The following is a 14,468-nucleotide window of genomic DNA, read 5'->3' on the forward strand; positions in this document are numbered from 1 at the left end:
GTGTGTGTTGTGTTGTGTTGTGATGTGTTGTGTGTGATGTGTTGTGTGATGTGATTCGATGTGTTGTGTGTGTTGTGTTGTGATGCGTTTTGTGTGATATGTTGTGTGATGTGATTCGATGTGTTGTGTGTGTTGTGTTGTGATGCGTTTTGTGTGATATGTTGTGTGATGTGATTCGATGTGTTGTGTGTGTTGTGTTGTGTTGTGTTGTGTTGTGTTGTGTTGTGTTGTGTTGTCACCCTGCAGGAACAGAGCTCTAAGGCTGCTGAGGCGACTCAGCTGCACATCACTCAGGTTTGAGATGCCATTATAACCGAGATGGAGAACCTCCAAGCTGCACATGAGAGGCTCCAGACTCTCCACACACACACCCTCCCTATTGACAAGAGAGAGAGAGAGAGTGAGAGAGAGAGAGAGAGAGAGAGAGAGAGAGTGAGAGAGAGAGAGAGTGAGAGAGAGAGAAGAGGAAATGCAGATGGTTGAAAAGAATCAGTTTAATGCATATTGTGTGTGTGTGTGTGTGTGTGTGTATATATACCTGCTCTCAGACTCAGTGTGTGTGTTATATGCTCGGTGGCCATGGTGCAGCAGTCCTGTGAGACTCAGTGTGTGTGTGTGTGTGTGTGTGAGGTTTGTGTTGGGTTGATTCTACCTGCTGTTCTTGTTGCTCTGTTGTCCGTAGCCACTGGAGTGAACCTTCTGATAGAGCTGCTGTTTGTTGCTAAGTTGAGTGTGTGTTTTCTGACGTGGCAGAACCGACTTAATGTGGTTGTAGTTCAGATACAACACCTGCACACACACACACACACACACACACACACACACAGTGTCATAGTCCTGCTTTAACTTTATTATATCACTGATGAATTCTGACTGGCCAGAAGATGTTGATCACAGGTCTATGAACATTAATGTTCTCGCTCTAACATCTTATAGTCTTTATAGGAACATCTATAAAAGAGTTCACAAGGTTTCTTTGTCTTCTTCATTTAAAGAGAGAGTAAAGAGAGACTGGTGAGGAAACAAATGAGGAACTCGACATCTAACTCCAAATGGAAGGAGAGGAATAAAACACTCGGTGATGTGATGTGATGTGATGTAATAAGAAAGCAGTCGACCTTCTGGTGACGTGAAACACACCTTGACGTTGGGCAGGTTGACGAGACCACTGAAGGACGTGAGGTTGTTCCGCTCGAGATTCACGCTGCGTAGACTCACAAAGAGCTCAGTAGGAGCCAAATCCACCATCCTGACACAGAGAGGCAGAGATTCAGTGTCACGTCAGAACACCAGGACTTGTCATGCTGTGTGAGCACTGGGGTGGTGGTGTGTACCTGACGGAGCAGCCAGGGAGCTCCAGCTTCTCCATCTCTCTGTAGTTATACTGACCAAGTTTCTCACCCAACATGTCCACCATCAGCCTTCCTCCAAACATGTCCTTCGCATTCTCACACTCTGACAGCTCCTGCACACAGAAATATAGACACACACACACACACACACACACACACAAACATTATATCAGTTTGCACTAATACCTTAAATATATGAATACACTAGATGCTGGGCTGGTGGATGTAAATGTTATGTGTAATCAAACAGCTGTGTGTGTGTGTGTGTGTGTGTGTGTGTGTGTGTCTAACCACAGGAGTCCCATCCAGTGCTTTCAGAGATGGCAGGTGAAAGATGACATAGGCTCGATAATTGTCCAGCGCCCTCGTTAATGGGTTGCCGTACAAATCCAAGATGATCAGGTTACTCAGCGGCTACAGGAGACACAATGTCTTCATCATCATCATCATCATCATCATCATCATATCTCTTGCATTCCTGTGTGTGTGTCCAACCTTCAGATGATAAATGTCTCGCGAGGTGCGGATGTTGTTGTTGCCGACGTACAGCTCGAACAGGAAGTGTAACTTCGGAACCCCCTGCAAAGAGGAAATGCAGTTGTCCTCGGCAGAGAGGAAGTGAAGATTCGTCAGGTGTTTCAGCACAGAGGCATCCAAACACCGCAGCTGATTACTGTTAATGCTGAGTCGCATCAGACGCTGGAGCTTAGACAAGCCTGCACATCACACACACACACACACACACAATCTAAGCTTGAGAAAAGTTCACATGGAAACAAGAGAAAATGACGAAGAAGTCAAAGAATAGAGGAAGGAAGAAGATGATATTAGAGAGTTAGGAGACAAAGATGTGTGTGTGTGTGTGTGTGTGTGTATACCATCTAGTGTACAGATATAGTTGTGATTCAGTGACAGCTCCTCCAGTAGGGTGCAGTGTTGCAGCCCCTCAATGTTGGTGAGTTGGTTGTTATTAAACGAAGCCCAGCGCAAATTCACCAACTGCTCCAAATTGCTGATGTGGGACAGACGCTGACCATCCAAATTCACCGCTGTGATCTACACACACACACACACACACACACACACACACACACACACACACACACACACACACACACATACACACACATACAATTGATATATATATATGTGTTTTTGTGTGTGTGTGCGTGTGTGCGTGTGTGTGTTTGAATACCTTGGCGCTCCATCCAGGTTCGAGGTCAGTGGTGTGTTTCCATGGTGATGGAAAGAGGTGTGTGAGGAGCTGGGCTGCAGGGAGAAGACTCAAGCAGTGCGGACGAGTGGCATTAGTGCGGGAGTGAGAGAGCAGCAACATCTAAACACACACACACACATTATTGCAGGTGGAAATGGAACATAGTGATTAGACTAGAGTGTTGTGTACACACACACACACACACCCACACACACTCTCACCAAGTTGATCTTGTTGGTGGAGCTCATGTGTGTTGCAGCTGCCACCTCCTCCTCCGTCACTAACGCTCCGTCCAAGTGAGTGAGAGTTTTTAACCAGCCCAATACCACCATCTTCATAGATTCACCCTGACACACACACACACACACACACACACGTTTATACTCTGTATAATACAATACCAATAAACATACCATACACACACAGAGCTGGAGTAGACTCCTAATTTTCACCTGACTCCACGGGTTGTGTCTGGTATCGAGGCTCTGCAGGGATGGTGTGTGTTTGTGCAGGACACTCGTCTCCTCTCGGACTCGGCTCAGCTGGTTCCAGCGCAGGTCCAGCTCTCTGAGACAGGGAAGTCCTCGAACACCTTCCAGAGTCACGATCTGGTTAAAACTGGCATCTACACGCTCCAGATTAGGCTGACAGAACAAAACACACACACACACACACACGTTCTGAGTGAACGTTTGTCCAGTCGAAGAGGACGGAGTAGAGAATGAAGTATATAAACACACACACACACTCCCTCAGCCACAGAATAAAGCAGTACATCAACACCGCTGAACACATCAGCATTTTGACCTGAAGAGACGACTGCGTGTGAACGTGCGAGTGTGAGGTTAAGATCTCACCAGGTGTGAAATGTCGTCCAGGTGTGTGAGAGTGTTAAAGCTGATGGTCAGCTGACGCAGTGCTTTGAGGTGAGAAATCTCCTTCAGTCGGCTCAGATTGTTCCCGTGAAGATTCAGCACCTTACACACAAACATGTTAGTGACCAAACTCACTCACTCATCTATCTATCTATCTATCTATCTATCTATCTATCTATCTATCTATCCATGATATCTATATATTCTGTGTATAGCTTTGACATTTGACATTTAGGTGGTTTATAGAGTACATTTTTAACCTTGAAATGTGGATAAAGTCTTACTTTTCCTAAGCTACAATGATTAGTGGTCATTACAATCAGAGATCAGTTATTGTTTAAAATGCTCATTTAAAATACACATTACATGCACTAAACGCTGCCACATTGAACCTGCTTATTATCATATGGTCTTCCAGCTGATGACTCAGTAATACTGAGAAAGTGGTGTGGAACGTGAGCGTGTGGAACGTGAGAGTGTGGAACGTGAGAGTGTGGAACGTGAGTGTGGAACGTGAGAGTGTGGAACGTGTGCGTGTGGAACGTGAGCGTGTGGAACGTGAGCGTGTGGAACGTGTGCGTGTGGAACGTGAGCGTGTGGAACGTGAGCCTGTGGAACGTGAGAGTGTGGAATGTGAGCGTGTGGAACGTGAGCGTGTGGAACGTGTGCGTGTGGAACGTGAGCCTGTGGAACGTGAGCGTGTGGAACGTGTGCGTGTGGAACGTGAGCGCGTGGAACGTGAGCGCGTGGAACGTGAGCGCGTGGAACGTGTGCGTGTGGAACGTGAGCCTGTGGAACGTGAGCGTGTGGAACGTGAGCGTGTGGAACGTGTGCGTGTGGAACATGAGAGTGTGGAACGTGTGCGTGTGGAACGTGTGCGTGTGGAACGTGAGCCTGTGGAACGTGAGCGTGTGGAACGTGAGCGTGTGGAACGTGAGAGTGTGGAACGTGAGCCTGTGGAACGTGAGCGTGTGGAACGTGAGCCTGTGGAACGTGAGCGTGTGGAACGTGAGCGTGTGGAACGTGAGCGTGTGGAACGTGTGCGTGTGGAACGTGAGCGTGTGGAACGTGAGCGTGTGGAACGTGAGAGTGTGGAACGTGAGAGTGTGGAACGTGAGCGTGTGGAACGTGTGCGTGTGGAACGTGAGAGTGTGGAACGTGAGCGTGTGGAACGTGTGCGTGTGGAACGTGAGAGTGTGGAACGTGAGCGTGTGGAACGTGAGCGTGTGGAACGTGTGCGTGTGGAACGTGAGCGTGTGGAACGTGAGAGTGTGGAACGTGAGCCTGTGGAACGTGAGCGTGTGGAACGTGTGCGTGTGGAACGTGAGAGTGTGGAACGTGAGCCTGTGGAACGTGAGAGTGTGGAACGTGAGCGTGTGGAACGTGAGCGTGTGGAACGTGAGCGTGTGGAACGTGAGAGTGTGGAACGTGAGCCTGTGGAACGTGTGCGTGTGGAACGTGAGCGTGTGGAACGTGAGCGTGTGGAACGTGAGCGTGTGGAACGTGAGCGTGTGGAACGTGAGCGTGTGGAACGTGTGCGTGTGGAACGTGAGCGTGTGGAACGTGAGCGTGTGGAACGTGAGAGTGTGGAACGTGAGAGTGTGGAACGTGAGCGTGTGGAACGTGTGCGTGTGGAACTTGAGCGTGTGGAACTTGAGCGTGTGGAACGTGTGCGTGTGGAACGTGAGAGTGTGGAACGTGAGCGTGTGGAACGTGAGCGTGTGGAACGTGAGCGTGTGGAACGTGAGTGTGTGGAACGTGAGTGTGTGGAACGTGAGCCTGTGGAACGTGAGCGTGTGGAACGTGTGCGTGTGGAACGTGAGAGTGTGGAACGTGAGCCTGTGGAACGTGAGAGTGTGGAACGTGAGCGTGTGGAACGTGAGCGTGTGGAACGTGTGCGTGTGGAACGTGAGAGTGTGGAACGTGAGAGTGTGGAACGTGAGCCTGTGGAACGTGTGCGTGTGGAACGTGTGCGTGTGGAACGTGAGCGTGTGGAACGTGAGCGAGTGGAACGTGAGCGTGTGGAACGTGAGCGTGTGGAACGTGAGCGTGTGGAACGTGAGCGTGTGGAACGTGAGTGTGTGGAACGTGTGCGTGTGGAACGTGAGCGTTTCAGTGTTTTGATCCTCACAGTGATCTGGCTGAGGACGTTTGCTCGGGCTGCAGTCAGCACACTTCTCTCATCCAGACACTGCAGTTTAAGGTGTGGCTTTGGGATCGGCTCAAGAGCCAAAACCTGCTCATCCAAAACCTGCTCATCCAAAACCTGCTTATCACCCTCTGGGGCAACAGGGGTATTGGGAGGGCCTGGGGTAGATGAGCAGGAGGTCAGAGATCTCTCCTAAACATGGGGTTAATAAAGGCACAAATAAAGGCACAAATGTCACTTATTGTTCAAATCCTTTTTGATCCTCTCGTACTTTCTGACTCCTGCCTTCAGAAAACATCCAGCAGTCATGAGTTTATTTATGTAAGTGTGTGTCACCTGTGTGACGTATTCAAATTCCATGAGATACTCCGGCAGAACGAGCTCGTGGTCAAAAACGTACCACAGCGTTTGTCTCTGACTGCAGTCACAGCATCCCTGCAGCTCAGAGGAACACACGTCACCTGAAACACACACACACACACACACACACACACACTTTAACGTGTGACAAAAAAATCACTATCAAAAACATATATTCTGAAAGTATACATGAATACCTCACACAGCTATACAATGGATATGTCTCTCTCTCTCTCTCACACACACACACACACACACACACACACACACAAACACACCTGTGTTGTTCTGCTTGGTGGTGTGTTGCTTAGCGCTTGCTTTGCGGTACACTGAGTGAGCTCTGGGATAAAACTCTGCGTCCACCGGCACTCCATCTCTAAGTGGAACACTGTGACCCAGGTATGCTTTAGAGACGATCAGTTGACCTGATACACACCCACACACACACACACACACACACACACACAATTAGAGAGGTCCCACCGTTTACCCACAGCACTCTGTCTCAAGAGAATAAGACACGTTATTCCTCTGTAATAAACACTGAAACATCGTGCTCAGTTCAGTTCAGTCCTCCAGGTGAGGTTGATGACACACAGTGTCTGCGGAGCTGTGAGATTGTCATCATTATTATTTATATTAGTATAAAAAAAACGATGCAGCCTAAAAATGACGAAGCAAATGTTTCTGTGTTCTGGATAATCAGGTGCAGGTCCAGACCCTGTGTGATGGGCAGAAGGTTCTCTGAGCTTCCGCTTCCACATCTGCTGGATTTTCTCTGAACAAATCTCATACGTGGCTCCGCACATGTGCTAAGACTGTTGGATAGACGCACAGCACAGTCTCTCCTCATGACCTAAACACACACACACACACACACACACACACACACACACACACACACAGAGTAAACACCAGGCTAATTCTAACACAACTGTACTAACTATGTTATCCCTAGAGATTATAACAGGTTATCTAGAACAGGTGTTTATTATCGAATGCATTCGTACAAACTCATTTCTATAGCTTTCTAGAATAAAACAGGAAACAGGAATCTTTAACATATAGAGTTGCTCTGATTCGAGACATGATCTAGATCTCCGTGTTGATTATCACACTAGTCTAGAATCTGTAACAGTAGGTCTCGAGTGTATAAAATGTGGAGATTAAACAGCGCACATGAAGCAGAGGATGTGATTTTCACACAATACCTCAGTGTTACTGCCAGATGATTTAAACCCGTTCTCCAGAATGTTCAGGATCTCGTGGGTACGCTGTTTTTTTGTGCTTCGCTCAATGTCGAACACATAAAACAGATACTCCAGGCAACGTCTGTAATTCCTGATGGCCACACACACACACACACACACACACACACACACACACACACACACACACACACACAAACACAAATATTCAAAAAAGTAAATAAAGTAAAGGTAAAGTTCAAGCAAAATAAAAGTCCTCTTTCCATAACTGCAGGAAATAACAAAGCCATGTGGACTTTTTCGGTTTGTTGTTTGAGTTCCTGTTACTCAGGACCTCGTTGACTCACTGTAAGTAAAGTGAGGAGCTGTTGTTCCCCAGCAGAGATCGCAGCTTGTCCTCAAAGAGCAGACGGAGAACACGGTTATACACACGCACGATTCTGTTGATTTTGATGCCGGTGATGTTGTACGCTTTGTAGTCCGAAACACAGAATCGTGAGAGCAGCAGGTCGTAACACGGCTTAAACCTGAGAGGCACAAACATCAGAAATAAACCCACACTGAGCATCTGGTGAATCACCAGGAGCTCTCAGGAGTACTCTCAATACTGACACCATGTTGAGTACTTATTTACTCTAAAACAACCCCACATCAGATCCCCACACCAGATCCCTACATCAGATCCCCACATCAGATTCCTACATCAGATCCCCACACCAGATCCCCACACCAGATCCCTACATCAGATCTCCACATCAGATTCCTACATCAGATCCCCACATCAGATCCCCACATCAAGCCCCTACATCAAATCCCCATATCAGATCGCTACATCAAGACCCTACATCAGATACCTACATCAGATCCCCACACCAGATCCCCACATCAGATACCTACATCAGATCCCCACACCAGATCCCCACATCAGATACCTAAATCAGATCCCCACATCAGATCCCCACACCAGATCCCCACATCAGATCCTTACATCAAATCCCCACACCAGATCCCTACATCAGATCCCTACATTGAATCCCTACATCAGATCAGATCCTAGATCTAGCAAGACTCTGGTTTCATGGATAAACTCTCACACAGACTCACTGAGTTACACATACATCTTAATTTAAATGTGCACATTTTACAGAAAGACACCAAAACCTGTATAAACTACAGTAAGAGCGGAATTCAGGGTTTTTCAGTAAGATGTGTTGAGGTGTGTGTGTGTGTGTGTGTGTGTGTGTGTGTGTGTGTGTGTACCAGACATGGCTGGTGTTTCCTTCCTCAAAACGAATGTTTCCCACTGTCTCCAGTTCCATCACCAAGAAGTGAACTGACATGTCCTTCCTGTCTGATGCCATGGCAACGTCCTGCTGGAAACGTTTCTCCACCCTGAGAAACACACACACTTCACCTGAGACTTTTACTCCACAGATTTTTCATACATACACATGCACACACACACACACACACACACACACACACACACACGCACACACACTCACTCCTCTAATCTCTGTTCCCATATCTTTATCCGTTCTCTGATTGCCTCCAGTTTGTTCTTCAGGCCGCGCTCATATTCAGAAAGGTCAGAGGCCAATGTCACTTCCTCTCGCAAAGTCGCCAACTTCCTGCCTGCAGACTCGGACTCACACTCACACTGGAGAAAGATTTGATTGGTTAGTGGACGTGATGTATAGAATGTGTGTGTGTGTGTGTACTCACATGTTTGAGTGTGTAGCTGAGTGTGTGTATTCTGTCCTCAGGCAGCTGCTGCAGTTTCCTTTTCTGTTGAAGCAGTGTGTGTTTTGTCTGATCAAGCTGTCTCTGAACACAGCACACACGCATGTGATAGTACATCCTCTTTTTCATCACTGTCGACTAACACAAACACATACACACACACACACACACACACACACACACACACATGTGAACATTATTATTCAAATCATTCAACCTTACATTCACATCACCTTTAGAATGAGTCACACTCACACACACACTCACTCACACACACTCACACACACACTCACACACACACACACTCACTCACACACACACACACACACACACACAAACACTCACACACTCACACACACACTCACACAAACACTCACACACAGACACACACACACTCACACACACACACTTACACTCACACACACTCACACACACACACACACACTCTCACACACACACACTCACACACACACCTCCGCAGCATCCTTGATGTTTTTTGCAGACACGTCGTACGAGTCAAGTGTGTGTAACGTTGGGATGTGGTACAACAAGTGTGTGAAGTAATTACACAACGTACACACAGGGTTGGGACTCGACTGTGGGTCGTTCAGCGCGAGTTCTCTCAGTTCAGGCAGACATGCCAGCTGGGTCAACTCCTAAAACACACACACACACACACACACAAACACACACACACACAAACACACACACACACCCCAATTTCTCAGATCATCTTTTATACCTTTTATACAAACACTTTAATGTTATATAATTTGCAATTTGTCCATCTAGCTTCATAATGACTAAAGTTTGTACACCCATGCGAGCTCACACCTGTGTAAAGGTGTAATTAAGGAAATAATCTCATACCTTAAAAGAGCTGATCATATTCCCTGACAGATTGAGACTTTGGAGATTCTTGTTTTGCTCTAGACTTTTTCCTGAAAAATGTAAAACACAGAACAGATAACAGCATAATTATTACTATTATTCTACAAGTGGTAAACAGGGCAAGTGACGGGCAGCCATTAGTGACATTAATGTGTTATTAGTGTCTACTAGTGTATTGTTTGGTTAATATGGTTATATTATATTTCAGAGTGGGGAGAGCAGGAAAGAACAGAACACAAAAGAAAAAGTTAACAAGGACAGAAAATGATCAAACTGATCTATTAGTATATTATTATTAAAATGTTCAGACACTCACCTATAGAGGTAATGAGATTATCAGCTAGGTTGAGTTCTGTCAGGTTCTCCAGTGTGCTCAAGCCCTGTCTCACACACACACACACACACACACACACACTTTTTAAAAACAGCGTACTCGTCCTGTCTGTTCGTTCAGGCAGGGTTAATTCAGGTAAATCAGACGACGTCATCTCCTCTCATCCTCACCTTGATCTTAGAGATGAGGTTGTTATTGAGCCAGAGGACACGCAGGTTTATCAGAGACTCCAGTCCACTCATCTCACTGATCTTATTGTCATAGAGGTAAAGTTTCTGCAGCTGCACACACTTGTGCAGACCTGAGATCTCCTAAAATACACAAAATACCATGAAATCGTATGTTAGTGTGACTTCTGGAGTGTGATTCATTGTCAGGTGTTGAATAATTTTCTAAAACATGTTTGATAGCAGCTCATTCGCTCACAGTGAGCTGACACTCTGCCACCCAGAGCTCCTGGAGCAGCGGGCAGTCGTCCAGGCCCTGGATTACGTGGACGCTCTGTCCCACTACGGTGAGCGTGAGCAGCCGTGGGAACAGAGAGAGTTTCACCATACGGGGAAACCCTGAGAAGAACATCTCAAGAGCTTCTACACCACTCGCATCCTCACATATCTTCTCGTAGGACAAGCCGTTACACGCGCACTGAGACGAGAACAGCAAACAATCTGCATTACAAACTTCATTTTAGAAATAATAACTAAAAATAACTTTAAAAAAATTTAATTTATGTGTAATATAAAATTTTTTTCACAGATTTGCACAGTTTATATATTATAAAACATAAATAGAGCACACAGTGCGTAACTTAATGACAAGATATAATTAAAAAAATACTTTTATACATTTTTATACAATAGAATGTCAACTTTTAGCTCTTACCAACTCTCTCATAATGTCTTCATCATTCTGTCCCACGTTTTCTCTTTGAGACATGATGTCCTTAAAACACGGTATTCACAAAAAGACAAACTTTATCACAAACTACACCTAGCCACATAGCTATGCTAAGCTAAGCTAAGCTAAGCTACTTGATGCACATTCCTTCACACACGACAGTTGACAGTTCATCATAACGTCTACAAATTCACTATCTGACAGCAGGGTCACGTTTATCCGTCTAAATAAAACACATATTTGGAGGGAAATCTAAATATGTCGCTTGTTGTTTGGTTATAAATGCATTTCCAGCTCCCACACCGAGGTTCATCCTGTGAAATGTTTCCTCTAAACCGGTTGCTAAGCGCGAACGCGGCTCGGTTGCTAAGGCGCATTTTGGAATTATTTTCGGCCAACAGGGGGCGCTGATGTTGTTGTACTTACATTTCAACTTACATTTTAAACGCATTTCTTTTTATCGTATTAATAATATTGTACTGATTTGTGACGCTCTAAGCTCAACATAATAAAGTTCACAACCTGAAAAACAATGTTTTTGAGAACCATGAATGAGAAAATGTCATGTGGTCCAAACGACAGCAAATGAACAGCACGTGCCTCTTCTTCTTCATTATTAGGGGTCAAGCCCCAAAGGGGGAACTTGTGAGGTTTGGTGCAAATGACCAGCACCACAGTGACACACACACACACACACACACACAGACACACACACACACAAACACACTCACACACAGTTACACTCAAACACACACTCACACTTACACACACACACTCACACTTACACACACACACTCACACTTACACACACACTCACACTTACCCACACACTCACACGCACACTCACACACACATACACACACTCACACACACACACAGTCACACACACACTCACACACACACACGTCTTGTTGTGGCTCAGGCTGAGTCCAACGATCCCAAAAATATCATAGTGAAACCTACTTCCTGTCCGCCACTTTGAATTATATTGCACACCTACTTTTTTGAACTCCTCCTAGAGCGCTCGTTTGATTGGCTTGATTTTTGGTACGCATCATCTAGAGACACTCCAGACAAAAAGTTATCAAAAGTTTATTGATAGACCTATCTGTTGGCGTGTAACACATCAAAGAATATGATGGCGAGCACGCTGAAATGTATTTGAGCCCTGATTCTGATTCTGATTCTGGTCATGTAGAGGCCAATCTTAGAAGTTACTATAGCAACTTTGGTGTGTCTAGCTCAAACCCTCTAGCGCCACCAACAGTCCAAAAATCCAATTATGTTCATGTTCATAACTGCTGACTCGTAAGGCCTAGAGACAAAATTCTTGCATATCCTTTGCTCATCAGAATCAGAATCAGAAAGGTCTTTATTGCCAAGTATGTTTTCACATACGAGGAACACACACACTCACACACACTTACACACACTCACACACTCACACTTACACACACACACACTCACACTTACACACACACTCACACACACTCACACACTTACACACACACTCACACTTACACTCACACTTACACACACACTCACACTTATCACACACACTTAGGGGCGTAGACACCTATTGTTATCGTTAGTTTTCTTATTATTAGCTTGCAACGTCTCGTGACAGCGCCACCTAGTGGCCACGAGATTTTAAAAACAGCTATTTTTGCTTATAAGTACTGCAAACTTGAGTCTAAAATCATGAAGGATTTTTTTGTTAGACTCCTTGAGGCATAGTGAGTCAAACGATACCAAACGGTTTTCGGACGGCCATTTTGTGTGTCGGCCATTTTGAATTTTCACGTTAAGTTCAGTATTTTACGAATGCAATGCCATATCGCTACAAAACTTGGTATGGTTCATCAGCGACATGTTGTGAGCGCATCTGATCAGCTTGACCCCGGTATCGCTGCTTCCAGCTATATTTATTATTATTATTATTATTATTATTATTATTATTATTATTATTATTTTATTTATTTTATTTTTTTATTCTTAATATTATTGCTATTATTATTATTATTATTACTACTATTTATTATTATTATTGTTATTATTATTATTATAATTTATTTATTATTTTTTATTATTATTATTGCTATTATTTATTTATTATTAATATTATTTATTATTATTATTATTATTATTATTATTATTATTATTTATTATTATTGTTATTATTGAATTCCATTTATTTAACAATTCACATTATCACATTGCAGCTTTACAGAAGTATAAAAACAGAAGAGAAAAAAAGAAATAAATATATTATTAATAATAAGAAGAAGAAGAAAAATATAATATTGACTGATTTTATATTTAACAGTCATAGTTTCAGAGCAAAGGTCCTGGCTGTGCTCTGATGATCTTCTTTTATGCTAATAAGGTTACTGAAACAAATTTTCTGAGTGTTTATAGTTTTTTGGTTTATTTCGGGGAAACAGACACAGTCTCTAGCTATATTGTGAACCCTGGGTACCGGTCAGATTAGCCTGCTTGTCTGATCCCTGGCCCTGGCTCTGGATTGTCACAGATTAACTAGGCCTGTTCTTAAACTACAGTATGTGCTATGCTGCAAGAAATGAGAGCAGCATCTTCCCGTGTTTGTCTGACACCGTCCTGTCCTAACAGGCCAGCCGTGTCACACACTGAAAGTTTGCCATACAGTACTTACCCTAATTTACCTTTAACTTCTTTACTACTACTTTAACTTAGCATTTCTTCAGCTAGCTGTTTAAAGACAGGAAACAAAAAATCGTCTCCAGAAGAAGAGGAATAAAATTGTGATAGTAAAGTAAAGAATTTAATAAAAGAAAGCAACAACGTAAAATATTAACCAAAAAGTGATAATGAAAAATTATTATTATTATTATTATGTTCTTTATTCATGAGAAAAACAGACACATCGATTTTTTTTTATGAAAATTGGTTATTTCATTGCAAACACTACACAAAGATTTACTTCTAAATATAGAACAAATGTTATTTTTTCTAAACTGTTAAGTTCCCATGTATCTAACTAGTCTTCACACACGCTACAATCCTTCACGCTCTCTGAGATCACAAAACTCAGGACTTCTGGTAGTTCCCAGAATATCTAAGTCTACTAAAGTCAGGAGAGCGTTTTCGTGTTTAGCCTCCAAACTTTGGAATAGTCTTCCTGAGGCTCAGACACACTTTCCCAGTTTAAATGTAGATTAGTCAGACATACATATAATGCAACCCAGAGTATTGTGCTCTAATACATTATCATCTAGTGCTTGCTAATATTATGAACAGCAGCTACACTAATTCCTCTCCACTGCTTCTCTCTTTCTACCCGTCCCGAGGCATCCAGAAATTGTACCAGCTCCAGTTGTGTTCCATGTCATGATGATTTTGGACCTTTACTGAGATGAGACTGACTCTGTGAGGATCCTGAGGCATCTAGAGATGTTTCAGCA

At 44.0% G+C, this 14,468-nt stretch overlaps 1 protein-coding gene across 1 annotated transcript in view; it reads right to left on the reverse strand.

Moving 5' to 3' along the window:
• lrrc9 (leucine rich repeat containing 9) overlaps positions 1–11,113 on the reverse strand; it is a 13,401-nt gene extending 2,288 nt beyond the window's left edge. Inside the window, exons 1-26 of the mRNA XM_060871647.1 lie at positions 11,011–11,113; positions 10,555–10,773; positions 10,299–10,439; positions 10,111–10,174; positions 9,774–9,844; positions 9,377–9,559; positions 8,886–9,041; positions 8,666–8,820; positions 8,421–8,552; positions 7,508–7,687; positions 7,164–7,293; positions 6,673–6,808; positions 6,231–6,377; positions 5,929–6,053; positions 5,575–5,784; positions 3,426–3,545; positions 3,021–3,212; positions 2,790–2,915; positions 2,548–2,688; positions 2,231–2,408; positions 1,848–2,068; positions 1,644–1,766; positions 1,335–1,465; positions 1,141–1,249; positions 653–789; positions 240–376 (exon numbers count right to left, since the gene is read on the reverse strand). Of these exons, the coding sequence (XP_060727630.1) occupies positions 240–376; positions 653–789; positions 1,141–1,249; positions 1,335–1,465; positions 1,644–1,766; positions 1,848–2,068; positions 2,231–2,408; positions 2,548–2,688; positions 2,790–2,915; positions 3,021–3,212; positions 3,426–3,545; positions 5,575–5,784; positions 5,929–6,053; positions 6,231–6,377; positions 6,673–6,808; positions 7,164–7,293; positions 7,508–7,687; positions 8,421–8,552; positions 8,666–8,820; positions 8,886–9,041; positions 9,377–9,559; positions 9,774–9,844; positions 10,111–10,174; positions 10,299–10,439; positions 10,555–10,773; positions 11,011–11,064 (3,718 nt within the window). The 5' untranslated portion in view covers positions 11,065–11,113. The remainder of the gene's footprint in view (positions 1–239; positions 377–652; positions 790–1,140; positions 1,250–1,334; positions 1,466–1,643; positions 1,767–1,847; positions 2,069–2,230; positions 2,409–2,547; positions 2,689–2,789; positions 2,916–3,020; positions 3,213–3,425; positions 3,546–5,574; positions 5,785–5,928; positions 6,054–6,230; positions 6,378–6,672; positions 6,809–7,163; positions 7,294–7,507; positions 7,688–8,420; positions 8,553–8,665; positions 8,821–8,885; positions 9,042–9,376; positions 9,560–9,773; positions 9,845–10,110; positions 10,175–10,298; positions 10,440–10,554; positions 10,774–11,010) is intronic.
• Between the last annotated feature and the right edge of the window lie 3,355 nt (positions 11,114–14,468).

This window comes from Tachysurus vachellii, chromosome 6 (assembly GCF_030014155.1).
Source record: "Tachysurus vachellii isolate PV-2020 chromosome 6, HZAU_Pvac_v1, whole genome shotgun sequence".
Classification (NCBI taxonomy): Eukaryota; Metazoa; Chordata; class Actinopteri; order Siluriformes; family Bagridae; genus Tachysurus; species Tachysurus vachellii.